Source organism: Megascapheus bottae, chromosome 7, assembly GCF_031878675.1.
Source record: "Megascapheus bottae isolate mThoBot1 chromosome 7, mThoBot2.hap1, whole genome shotgun sequence".
NCBI classification, from domain to species: domain Eukaryota; kingdom Metazoa; phylum Chordata; class Mammalia; order Rodentia; family Geomyidae; genus Megascapheus; species Megascapheus bottae.
Window position 1 is genome coordinate 44,368,900 of NC_143515.1, and position 12,685 is coordinate 44,381,584.

A 12,685-nucleotide genomic window follows, 5' to 3' on the forward strand; every position below is an offset into this window, starting at 1 on the left:
ACAGTTCATTTCATTTGCTCTCATCCTGTATGACCACATGTACATATGTTTTCAGGTATTGTGATCCTCTGCTAGGAGAATCCTAGATATATACTAATTATTACAAATGAGGGAAGCTATGGAGCCTTATTCTTCTTTGGGTCTGGCTTACTTCACTTCATATGCTTTTTTCCAATGATGTTTCTTAATGTGGCCAGAGTAGTCATAACATGAGGTATTTGTGGAAATAACCTGATATTCTTGATTTTCATAGTACCCTGAAGAACCACCAGATTGTTCTGTGGATTTTCCTGTTCCATTTTCTGTTTCTTGGACATCACAGGTAAATGTCTTAAACTTATTTTTCAGTTTTTCTTAGTAAAGTATTTATTATTAAATGATCATTGTTTTTTTCTTTTTTTACATATATACATACAAACATGCATGGGTATGCGCATACACACACAACCAATATGCCTCTAGATTTTTGTGCTACATTTTCAGTAAACATTCAGAAACTTGTATTGATATAGTTTTCTTTAAATTTCAATTCTAAATTATTCTTCAGAACACAATCAATAGTAAGTGGGCAACAGGTGGAGTTTTTGCATCTTCTTTTACTTATGACCTTAGACTTTCCATACAAGTAACGATTATAGAATTTTCTATTATTAATTTCTCAGTATATTGATGACATGTAATATGGCTGTTTTCAGAAGTTTATTTTGAACTGACAGTATTTTTGATTTTTCAAGCTGTGGCACTATGTATTTCCTTAGGTTCAAAGATCACTCTAATGATGACAGATATTGTCTTTCTTTTATCAATAGTATTACATTTGAGAGTAGAGAGGAGAAAACATTTCCCTTCGTAGGCAGAGAAGATTCATACTGACATTTTCCCCTTGTTCTGTAAATAGTTTTTGTTAAGAATATTTGATTAGAAATAAATATTTGATTAGATTCAAGTAAAAATTCATGCTTATGTTTTAAATTATACATACAAAAGAGTGAAAATACATTAATGTGGATTTTAAAAGCTTAAGAAGATTAGTTTTATGAGCGTCCAGATGTTTTAATCATTCTTATTTAGTAAAACAGATTTTTTTTTACTTCCTTCTTCAAAGACAGCATCAGAAATATTCACTTCCTTTGTAGAAATTAAAACAACACAACAAAATAAAGGAAAACAACTTACATGATTTATTTTTGATATTTAATACATGATATCAATGTATTCTAAATTCTCTGCTGTTTTATTCTTCCAAAATTAGAAATTATATTGTTTAACTCTCTTGATTTAAAAAAAACACACATTTTCCTACTTTGCTTTAGAAGCTTTATTTTCCTGCTTTGAAAAAAAGTAATAAGGAAATGTATCTGTATTATATTGCTCTCTCTAGATATTATGTTTAATTATATTTTAATACTTGTCATTATTCCACAATTGAAAAATAGAGTTTTGATGAGTTTATAAATTAAGCTTATAAGTTAAGAAATTCATAATGTTTTCTTTTTTTTTTTAATTTTTTTGTAAAGCTAATGTAGAGAAGCTACAGTTACATAAGTAAGATATGAGTACATTTTTCCTTCAGATTTTAAGAGAAAGTTTACATGTGTCAAAATTAATTTATGAGTACTAGATTGGAAAACCTTCAAAGGCAATTTCCTTCAAATTTGTTATCCAGAAAACCAAATTATGCATATAGCCATTAAATAAGTATGTTATTGAAACAAATTTGAATTTTATATTTGAGTCCATATAAGTTTTCTTTTTTGTGGAAGATCCAAGGAGACACAGAATTCATTAGTTACAGGACAATCACAATATTTAAAGTTTTAAAATACACTGAAATTCTTAGCAAAATACAGGTAAAATTAGGCCTCTTATTCACAACTCCAGTTTGGCAGATGTTAATGTGTTGTCACACTTGCTTTATACATATCTCTGGTTCTTCCTTCTTTAGAAATAGTATTCTGGGAATAGCACAGATCTCATCATCCTCCTTTCTGTTTCTCTGCTTCTCTTCCTTTCTAACAATGTGTCTTGCCCTAAAATTGGCATGTTTGGTATCCAGGCATTTTTAGTTTTTGTTTGCTACATTTTTTATGCAACCTTATGCTTTTTGCACAGTATTACTTCAGTGTTTTATACATGACATCTATTTATTTCCATTACATTCCATTCCATTAATTTATTTTTGCATTACATTTATTTAAAATGTTTATTATTCTATTATGTGTATTGACTAGACAACCAAATTTTTTGTTACTCAAAATTTTTTAGGAACAGCCTGAAATAAACACCTTTATAAAGTTCCCTGTATATATGTACAAAAATTTCATTATAAATCATGCCTAAATGTGAAAATACTAGATTCTACAGAACTTACATAAGGTAAAACTGCCTTAACCAAAAGCTGCTTTATGTTCTTTCTATTCCTATTTCCTAGTACATAAGAGTAATTATTTCTCATAGCTTTTTCAAGTTTTATTCTGATCTATCTGATCTTCATTCATCTCAGTAATTGATGATAATTTTTGTATATGGTCTTTGCTCACTTGAATTTATTTTCTTTTATTAGAAGAACTCCTTGTATATTTGGGTACTAATTCATTGTTGGATATATGGGATGCAAATATTTTCTTTCTAGTTTATATGTTTTAACTACATATATATTATTTTGTAACATGTAAGTTTAACTTACATTTAGCAGTTTCTTCCTTTCTTTTTTTGTGTCTCCAATAAGCAAAACTTCCACACCTTTTTCTGAAAAAGTATAATACTACAATTCTAAAAGTTATAAGATCTTCACATTTATTTAACCATAATACAGAAACCCGAATTTATCCCTTGTCTGTATATTTTTATAGAGTGTGAAGATATCTTCATCTGTAGGGGTATGAGGATTATTCTAGTTTATTCTTCTAAACATGCAATTAAAATTTAGAAACTTTCAAAAGTAGTATTTACTTACAAGTAAATAACAAGGCTACCAGTCCTTCACAAGGCAGCTTGAACTCAGGTTTTTAGACATGAGTACTGGTAATATTAGCTTATGCTTTGAAAGTAAGAGGCAATGTGAGATGACTTCGGTTTGATTTTTATTGACAAGCTAGGAAGAGTTCTGTGGGAGGGAGGTTATTTTTGGTTTTAACCATTTTTAAACAGTTGCATTTCTTAAGAAATGTGAATGCTTGATTTAATAGTAAATTTATACTTAAGAGACTGTAACTAGATTTCAAATAATTGCCTTAAAAACCTTTGATTTTGTACATTTTTCTCATTAGATTCTGTGTTTCTGGACTTTAAACTTGGAAGGTCTTTTCTTTTTTTCTTTTTGTAATATAATAGACATGGCTTTGTGGCAGCCATATTAAAAATGGGTAATTTTCCTTATGGTCCCTGTCTTCCTGCTGAGTTGATAATGTTTTGATGTATTTTTCTTTTGCTCTGATGAGAGGTCTGCTGCTGCTGCTCTGACATATTCATTTGGATGAATAATTATAACTTGCACAATGTCAAGCTGAAGATGGTAGGGTTTTGTGCGTCATGACAAGCCTAGTAGCCAGTGCAGGTGTCTCACAGCATGATCAGCAACAGCCAGTGTATTCTGGCTCAGAGGAGACATTTAGAGTGGTAAGAAATCAGTACCAAGGGCAAGGCTGCTGCTACTGTTGCTGCCGTAATGTGTGCCAAAGAGACACAAAGTGCTTTTCAAAGACAAGTATCTAAACATCTCTTTTCAGATATTTACTTCTTTTTTTACTCAGTAAACTCTTTTTCATAGTTTTGAGCATGAAATGTAGGAGCATCTTATATTTTCATCTTATTCTCCTAATATCATATGTGCTGTAAGATGTGTCTTTTAGACTTTTACATACAGGTCAGTTTTGTTGATGTTATTGTCTACAGCCATTTAGAATGTGTTAATGTCATACTTTGAGTGTATAAATGGCATCGTGATGTGTGAGTGGAAGTCATTTTGTTCAGATCAGTAAGCAAAAATTATGACTAATATTATAATTCTATCTGAAAATATGTCACTAAATGCAGATTTGGTGGAGTATGCTTGACACAAGCAGTTGAGACTTGCAGTTTTGGCATGATATAACAGTGGTTTTACTAGTTTTTTTTAAATCATGAAAATCTGATATGCCTTGGACTACTTACAAAATAATATATATGTATATAGTTAAAACATATAAGCTAGAAAGAAAATATTTGCCATCCCTGAAGAAGAGCAAAATTAATGATAAAACTTCTGGTTGATAATTGGATGGTGAATGCAAGGAAACAGTACTGTTACATAGCAGGGAGCAGCAGTTGGGATCCTAGGTTCTGTTTACAGTTCGGCCATTGAGTTGACCGTAATTTCAAACAAGTCTCATGACTGCCCTTGGCCTCAGTGAATGTGGAGTGGCGACGAATTTCTCTGTAATCCAGCTACTTCGTATGTGGAATCAGGAAGAACAGTAAGAAGTTCCAGGTTAGCTTAGGTGAAAAGGTGTCAGATCCTTGCCTGTTTGAAAACTTAAACAAACAAATAAAACCCTCAAAACTACTTAAAGCAAAATGGCAAGTAGCACAATGTTAAAGCATTTGCTAGAAGGTACAAAGTTCTGGGGTCACTCCTCAGTACCAAAGGAACAATAGCAATACTAACAACAAAAATCCCCATCATTGAAAACCATGCACATTTATCATTCCAGATACTCCTTAGATTACATGGGCTTTCATAATAATTGGGTTTACAGTCTTTTTTATTGAATTAAGAATTGGCTTATAACCTAGGAATTGTCATCTGTTTGTATACGTAGGTCTGTCACTTAGGTTTATTAACCCATGTGCTGCAAATTTTTGTTGAAGCTATTCCTAAATATATATATATATATATTTATATATATATTTAACATTTTTATTGTTGTTGTGAATGTGTGGGTAATAGTGTGTATAGGAGGTTTGGTCTATTTGGAAACATTCTTTTGGATGATAAATGCTCAGCTTGAGAATAAAGACCCAATAGGTTGAAGATGGAAATGGTAACTCACTTATGGGAATATTCATTAAAATATAGCTAATCACTAAGAGATTTTGACACTTTTCAGTTAGGAAACAGAGCCTCCTCCTGTTTTCGTGAAATAGAAGTTGGATATTTGAAAACAAACCAATTTAAAAGGTAGATGGAAGGGAGCCTCACAGAGATTTCAGTTGATGAATAGTACCAGAGGCAATGAAACTATATTTTTCAGTGATGCTACGGGGCAGTTTCTGGGTTCCGACTATGAGAGTAGCATTTGCAGCCAGGGGCACACTACTCTTTTTGCTGTTTGCCATTTCTTTATCCAAAGTACAGAGCTTTGTGCCATTACCTTGTTCTGTTTTTAGTCTGTAAGTGCCAAAGAAAAAATTGATATAGCTGAACTTTTTTGTAGGCTAGGTGGCATCCATTTTTGCCTATCTACTAGGCAGAAAGCCAACCCAGCTTATGTTTTGTTAATCTGCTTAATTTTATTTTTAAAAAACAAAAAAGATTATCTGCAGTGTAGGGAGGCTAAGGTAAAGGTCTAGTTTGAATGTAATGTACCCCTGGCAGACTTTTCCTTTTCTTAGTAGACCTGCTCTACTAGTTCTTTGTTAGTTACACATGGCATGATCTTGCTTTATTTTGCACTGTGGGCAGATACCCTTTCAATGAGAAATCAAAACAGTAGCAACTCTTTGAAATGACCAGTGGTGACGTAAAATTATAATCACCAAGTGTAGAGAGATAATAATTTATAGATAATAAATTTATGGCTTGCTTGACAGGAAAAGGTATTTTGTGAAATAGTTTTAGTAATGAATGTAACTTTCAGAAGATATGGTGTACCAATACAGCATGAGAGTAAGATCAAATGAACTGGATATTTAGGAGATTTATCACCTCTTTAAACATACCTGGTAGGAAATCTTGCAATTAATATTAAAATTAAATTTCTTAAAGTTTAATCTCTTAATATTTTCATATTCTAGTGAAGTCCTTTGAATCCCCCAAAGATAAAGATGGTTATTAGAGAATTTATCTGTAAGTATTATAGGGAAGTATAAAAAAAAGCAGAATGGCAAGCAACTGTTGCAAGTACCAGAAAATTATGCTATTAATTTAAGTGTCATCAGAGCACAAAAGATCACATTCTGGGACTATGTGAATGCGTATTAAAATACTGGAAATGATAGTGCTTAAGATGGAGATATTATACTGTAAGATCTGGTTAAGTGAGTGACATTATTACTTCACTTCAGGTATTATGAAAGAAACAAAATGCTTTTAAAGATAATAAGCGTTACATTTTGAGATTGGCAGTGTTCACACTTTTCTGCTTAAGTGCTTTCCTAGTTTAACATAATTTAATAACAGTTATGGGGACTACCTAACATTTTAGTTTCCATATATCCTTCTTACTTTCTCCTTTATATATTTATCTATTCATATACAATTCATAAAATTCCATTCCGTAAGTGGTGATTATGTGAACAATTTACTCTTTTTAGCCTTCTTTGTCTAAGGAATGTTGACATTTTATGTTTGTTTTTAAGTTTGTAATTGTTGAAAAAAATGTTACTTCTAAGTACATCCGTTATGGGCCGGGAATTAAGATGTGTGTTTTTAATATATAGTTTTGGTGAGGTGTAATTATCATGAAGTGAATTAATTTAGTTAATGTGTATCATTTAGTGAGCTTTGATTTCACACTTACTTGTGAAATCCTCTGCACAATCAATAAACATTTCTGTCACATCCACATCACTTCTTTTTTCTTATGTATTGCCTAGTGATACCTTCTGGTCCTCCTGTTGTTGTCCTATTTCTCCCTAGTCCTTTGGTAACTTCATCTGCTTTCCTTCTCTACATGTGTCTTCTAGAATGTTGTAGAAGTTGATGTGGTTTGCATTACAGACCTCTTTTTCTTAGTGGAATTCTTTTGAGACTTAAGACATGTTGTGACATGTCGTACATGGTTCATGTTCTTTTAATGCTAAATACTTAAGGATAGATCATACAGTATCCTGAGTATGAATGTTAGCATTGTTGTATTCAAGACTTGGCTGTTACAAATAAAGCTGCTATATGAATTTCATGTCATTATATAGATATGTTTTCTTTGTTTGGGGAAGAGCCTTATGAGAGGACTGGTTGGATCATATAGGAAATGTATCTTTCACATTTTTAAAAGGGCCAAACTATTTTACAATGTGATTGTGGTGTTTCACACAATAATGGTGAGGCTTTCTGTTCAGCCACCTCTTTGTTGACATTTAGTATGGTATTTTTCATTTTAGTCACTATAATAGATAATGATATCTAAAATGTGATTATACATTGTACTTTGTTAATGAAAGTGTTAAGATTTTTCATCAGCTTGTCATTTTCTTTATTGAAGTACTTGCTCATATTTTCCTGAAAGCCTAAGTTAATGAAGAAAGATACCAGAATGGGAGATTCATTTCTGTTAACATGTCGGTTCACTTCTGTTCACATTGATCTGTAGATTCAATATAATTCTAATAAACAATTCCAACAGAAAATTGTGAAAGACTTAGAGTAGTGGAAATAATTCTGAACAACTTGACCTAAAGGTTTATAAATCTGCAAAATGGAAGATAACTGGAATACAGAATTTAGAAATGGATATAATGCATAGGCAGACAACTGCCCTCAGACTAAGGTTTAGGGTCTTTTCATTAAATGATGCTGCCAAATGATAAACTTTTAACTCAATATTGAAAGTTGACTCACAACAGATGATAAACTTAATGTAAAGACAAACTTCAAAACTTCTCGGAACATTTTGCAGCGTTTTTCTTTCTTTCATTCTGTATTCCTTTTCTTTCTTTTCTCTCTGTGTGTGTGTGTGTGTGTGTGTGTGTGTGTGTGTGTGTGTGTGTGTTTGTATTTGCAGTCTGGGATCAAACCTAGGGACTTTCATATTGTCAGTAAATACTTCACTACTGAGCTACTGCTACTGTCTCTTATCAGTCTCAGAGATTTCTTAATAGTACATTAAGCACAAGGTCCATAAAAGAAAAAAAAGTGGTGATTGGACTTAATTAAAATGGAAAATTTCATAAAAGGTACCATTAGAGAATGGAAAGGAACCATTAGAGAATGGAAAGCTGAGCTACAAATTAGGAGAAAATATTTGGAAATCATACTGTATTTTATATTCAGAATGTATAAAAGCACTCAAAATTCAACAAGATAACCTAACCCCAAATGGACAGTGTTTTATATTCTAGTTACTGAAATGATAAACCTTTTACTTCCATTAAAAGATGTATATAAATTAACTAGTGGATAATGTTTACTAAATACATTTATTCTTAATCCATAGAGAATTGTAGAGAATTGAACTGATATCAGCTGATTTCTTTTAGCTGGGAATCTCCCTCCTTCATTTCCTAATACTACCATCATATGTACAGTCAGCTTCAAAATGGTGCTTCTTAAAAAAAATAATCTCTCTCTCTCCCTCTCAGAGTTCTCCTAATAACTAAGATCAGAAAGCTTCGTAGGGGTCACAAGTTTTATATATGTGTGCAGACCTAGAAATGTGAGCATTATTTAGCCCTGTGAGAGGAACTCAACCAGTGGAGAAAAGAAAACTAGTAAATAAATGCTCCTTATTCCTCTTTTGTGGAGGGGAATTCTAGGAACTGTTTCCACAGCTTCTCACATTAACCCTAGTGACTGGCTTTAAAATACATCCTATTGCTTTCCTTTCTGTACTTCTCTTTCCCAGCTGCTTAAGTTACCCTTTGAGGAGATCTCATACTTATCACTGTTATAGGCTACAAATAAAAGGGGCATAAAACATGATTGGCCAAAATGTACCAGAGATTTATCATCTTAAAGAAAAATGTTAAATGTTTGGTCTTTGATTGCTTAACTAGTTATTTTTTCATTTTAATTGAATAAAACCTACCTACATTATACATGGCTTACTAAGAAATTTAAATTGGTAGGCTATAATAAACTTCTTTTAGATTATTTCCTTGACCCTAGAGAATTGTAATCTTCTGCATAACTGTTACCTACTTCCTTTGACTATACATGACTATTTAAAAAACCATCTCTGTGACTTACGGTCAACTGATAGTGGACTGTAGACACTAACTGCTTAGCAGGACCTGTACTTCCTGTTTGGAGAACAGAAGACAAAGAGTTTCTCCACACTTCAGTAAAGGAGACTCAGGCATGGAGTGTGCAGCATAAAATGGCAAAATTGACAAGATACTGTAATTACATAGGTACCATAGTATTAAAAACTATTCAAGAAGCAGAATAATTTGCTTATGTTTACCCAGACAAATTTTCTGTTGGCTCATGATCTTGGAGTTTTAAGCTTTGCTTATTTGAAACAGTATCTAAAGTTCTTAATGATTCAAAAACTTTCATCCTTTTTTAAAATCAGAAATACATATTTGAAACAGTATAGAGGGCCTTTGATTATTCTTACACTGTTACATGATTTATATCAAAAAGATGTAAATACTCTTATCTTTTCAAGAATACCCATTAGTTTAGAAGAAACTCCAGTTTTTGTTTTAACGTAAAAATGTAATTGTGTTTGAAAATTACTGATGGCTTTACTTTCTACAGAAAATGTCTTTAAGCTAATTGCCATAAAATTAATATCTCAAATATCAGAGACTGAATAAAAGCTAAATTTGAAAAAAATAACTTGCTTATTAAAAAACAGATAAAAGTGAGCTGAGGATGTAGTCAGTGGAAAAGCATTATTTATGAGGCCTAAGGATCAGAGCCATTGTGCAGGGAAAATAGACAAACCAACAAAGAAATAAGAAAAAAGAAATAAAGTTTTTTCATACTTTTTGACTACTTACATCTATCTCTAAAGCTATTTGCTAATAATGTTTAAAAGTAACTTAGTCAAATTATAAATAGCAGTTTATTTAGCTTCATTTGTAGCCAAAAAAGTATTGTAAAGGACAAAATTAGTAAATTAATTAGGAAGCCTACAGAGTGGGAGAAGATCTTCATCAACCATACAACGGACAAAGGCCTCATATCTAAAATATATCAACAGCTCAAGAAATTGAATCACTCCAAAACTAATCTCCAAAGTAACAACCATCCCATTAAAAAAATGGGCCAAAGACTTAAAGAGAGTCTTCTCTGAAGAAGAAATAAAAATGGCCTATAGACACATGAAGAAATGCTCGACATCTCTGGTCATAAAAGAAATGCAAATTGGCCGGGAGTTTGGCCTAGTGGTTAAAGTGCTTGCCTAGCATGCGTGAAGACCCGGGTTCGATTCCTCGGTACCACATACATAGAAAAAAGCCGGAAGTGGTGCTGAGGCTCAAGTGGTAGAGCTCTAGCCTTGAGAAAGTCCAAGGACAGTGCTCAGGCCCTGTGCTCAAGCCCAGGACTGGCAAAAAAAAAAAAGAAAAAAAGAAAAAAGAAAGAAATGCAAATCAAAACAATGCTAAGATTCCACCTCACTCCAGTTAGAATGGCCAGGATCAGGAAACTAATAACAACAGATGCTGGAGGGGATGTGTCCAGGAGGGATCACTACTACACTGTTGGTGGGAGTGCAAACTCGTTCAACCACTATGGAAAGCAGTATGGCAGTTCCTCAAAAGACTAAACATAGAACTCCGCTATGACCTAGCAATTCCACTACTTGGCATTTACCCAACTGTCCAGAAACAAGGACATACTAAACCCACTAGCACAACAATGTTCATTGCAGCATTATTCACCATAGCAAAGATATGGAACCAACCTAGATGTCCCTCAGTTGATGAGTGGATCAACAAGATGTGGTATTTGTGCTGCTGTCAGAAAAAAGGACATCGCCCCATTTGTTAGGAAATGGAAAGACTTAGAAAAGACCATATGAAGTGAAGTAAGCCAGACTCAAAGGAACTTAGGCTCAATGGTTTCCCTCATTGGTCATAATCAGTAGAAACCTTGGGCTCTCCTAGCAGAGATTTGCAATAGAGCAAAACCTTGATACATAAGGCCATATAGTATGAAGCTAATTGAAAGGACCTCTAGGATACTGAAACAAAAGCCATATAATGAATGATTGTTGTCCTTAATGTACTATGTTATCTTTCATCTCTTTTGCTGTCCCTTGGTTATATCATATTGTTACAGTATCTCACTTTGTTATCTGATATATTGGATATATTTGTATTTGGTTATTTGAAATTGGATAGGGAGGGGGGAAACCAAGATGGGTGGTGGGGAGAGGGTAATACGGACCAAGACATGTGAAAGGGTATCAAGGTATGTGAATGAATGCACCTTCTATCTGGCAAATATCATGTAATGCTTTTATTAATTACAGTAAAAATATTAAAAGAAATATATTACCTTTTACTAGAATTATACACATGCTATACTCAATCCATTCTTTCTATATAATATAAATTAATAATGTTATATGTTGACATTTTAAATGAGAAGTTAACTTCCATACATACAGTTTTACATACATCTTAATAAAACACGTTTTTAGAAACCATTTTGATAAAGATATTTAGCATAGTGACAATAAAAATAATCATGCTAGTGCTAATGGAGGTGAAGAATGATGGAGATTTTTTAGAGTCCAATTTTGGCTGAAATGAAACAGAGCTTAAAATTCTAAATGGAGTATATTTTGAGTGAAAGATTATCTCCTGTTGGTAGCATGCCATATAACTTATGCAGCTTTCATCTTTCCACAGAGCTCCTTAGTAAGCATTCATAGTCAGTTCTTGGCAGGATTAGAATCACTGAAGGCATTCTGGGATGTTATGGATGAAATCGATGAGAAGACCTGGGTGTTGGAGCCAGAAAAACCTACACGGAGTGCGACAGCACGCAGAATTGTAATAGGTAGGAAGATAGGCTTTAAAATCCAGGTGTTTTACTTTGTATTATTTATAAAAGGAAATTTAAAGATGACATTTGAAGTCTTAGATGAAAACTTCTTTGTATGAAGTCATCTATTAAAACTTTTTGGAAAAATCCTCATTTCCTATTGCATATTTATGTAAATATTTAAGGTGAAAAGGGCTAGTACTGAGGTGTTTCATTATAAAAGGTGATGATCCAATGGAAGTAACATTGAGAGACAGTGTTTAATTAGCTCTTAATTGGCACAAGAATAGTGGGGCAGGTTATTCAAAATGTATAGTACTTAGAAAAAAAAAACAAAACCTGTGTTAGAAATAATGAAGTCTTCATCTGTGAGAGTTAGACAAGATTGGTGTGAATAGATCTGGGAATATATTCTGTCAAAAATGTAAAGAATAAAAGAGCTTGAAGGTGGACTTTGCTACTAGAGAATAAACAGCACAAAATAAAAAGTGGATGCATTTTATATACTGTCTGTCATCAAAATATGTAATTAATGAGTAAGATGTAGTATAGCAATAAGTAGTCCTTTATTAATATCATATTCTCTTGACTATTAAGTGATTATTTCCATTATAAGGAAATACAAAACCTAAGTCAGTTTTAAAGATTTTAGATATTTTAAAATATATTAGTGTTCACATTAAATACCATAACTAGCTTTAAGCTATCTATGTATTTTTTTACTCTATTTCTTTCTAGTCTAGGGAGATACGATTTTGAAAAGCCTATTTTCTGATGGATACTGGGAAATTCTGATACAAATAAGACTCACGCTAATGAACA

General features: G+C 32.5%; 1 protein-coding gene across 3 annotated transcripts in view; it reads left to right on the forward strand.

The window, feature by feature from the left end:
* Positions 1–12,685, forward strand: part of Fancl (FA complementation group L) — a 64,752-nt gene that overhangs the window by 46,861 nt on the left and 5,206 nt on the right. For all 3 annotated transcript variants that reach the window (XM_090336883.1, XM_090336882.1, XM_090336880.1), the window contains exons 7-8: positions 254–322; positions 11,728–11,878. In XM_090336883.1, coding sequence (XP_090193009.1) covers positions 254–322; positions 11,728–11,878 — 220 coding nt within the window. The remainder of the gene's footprint in view (positions 1–253; positions 323–11,727; positions 11,879–12,685) is intronic.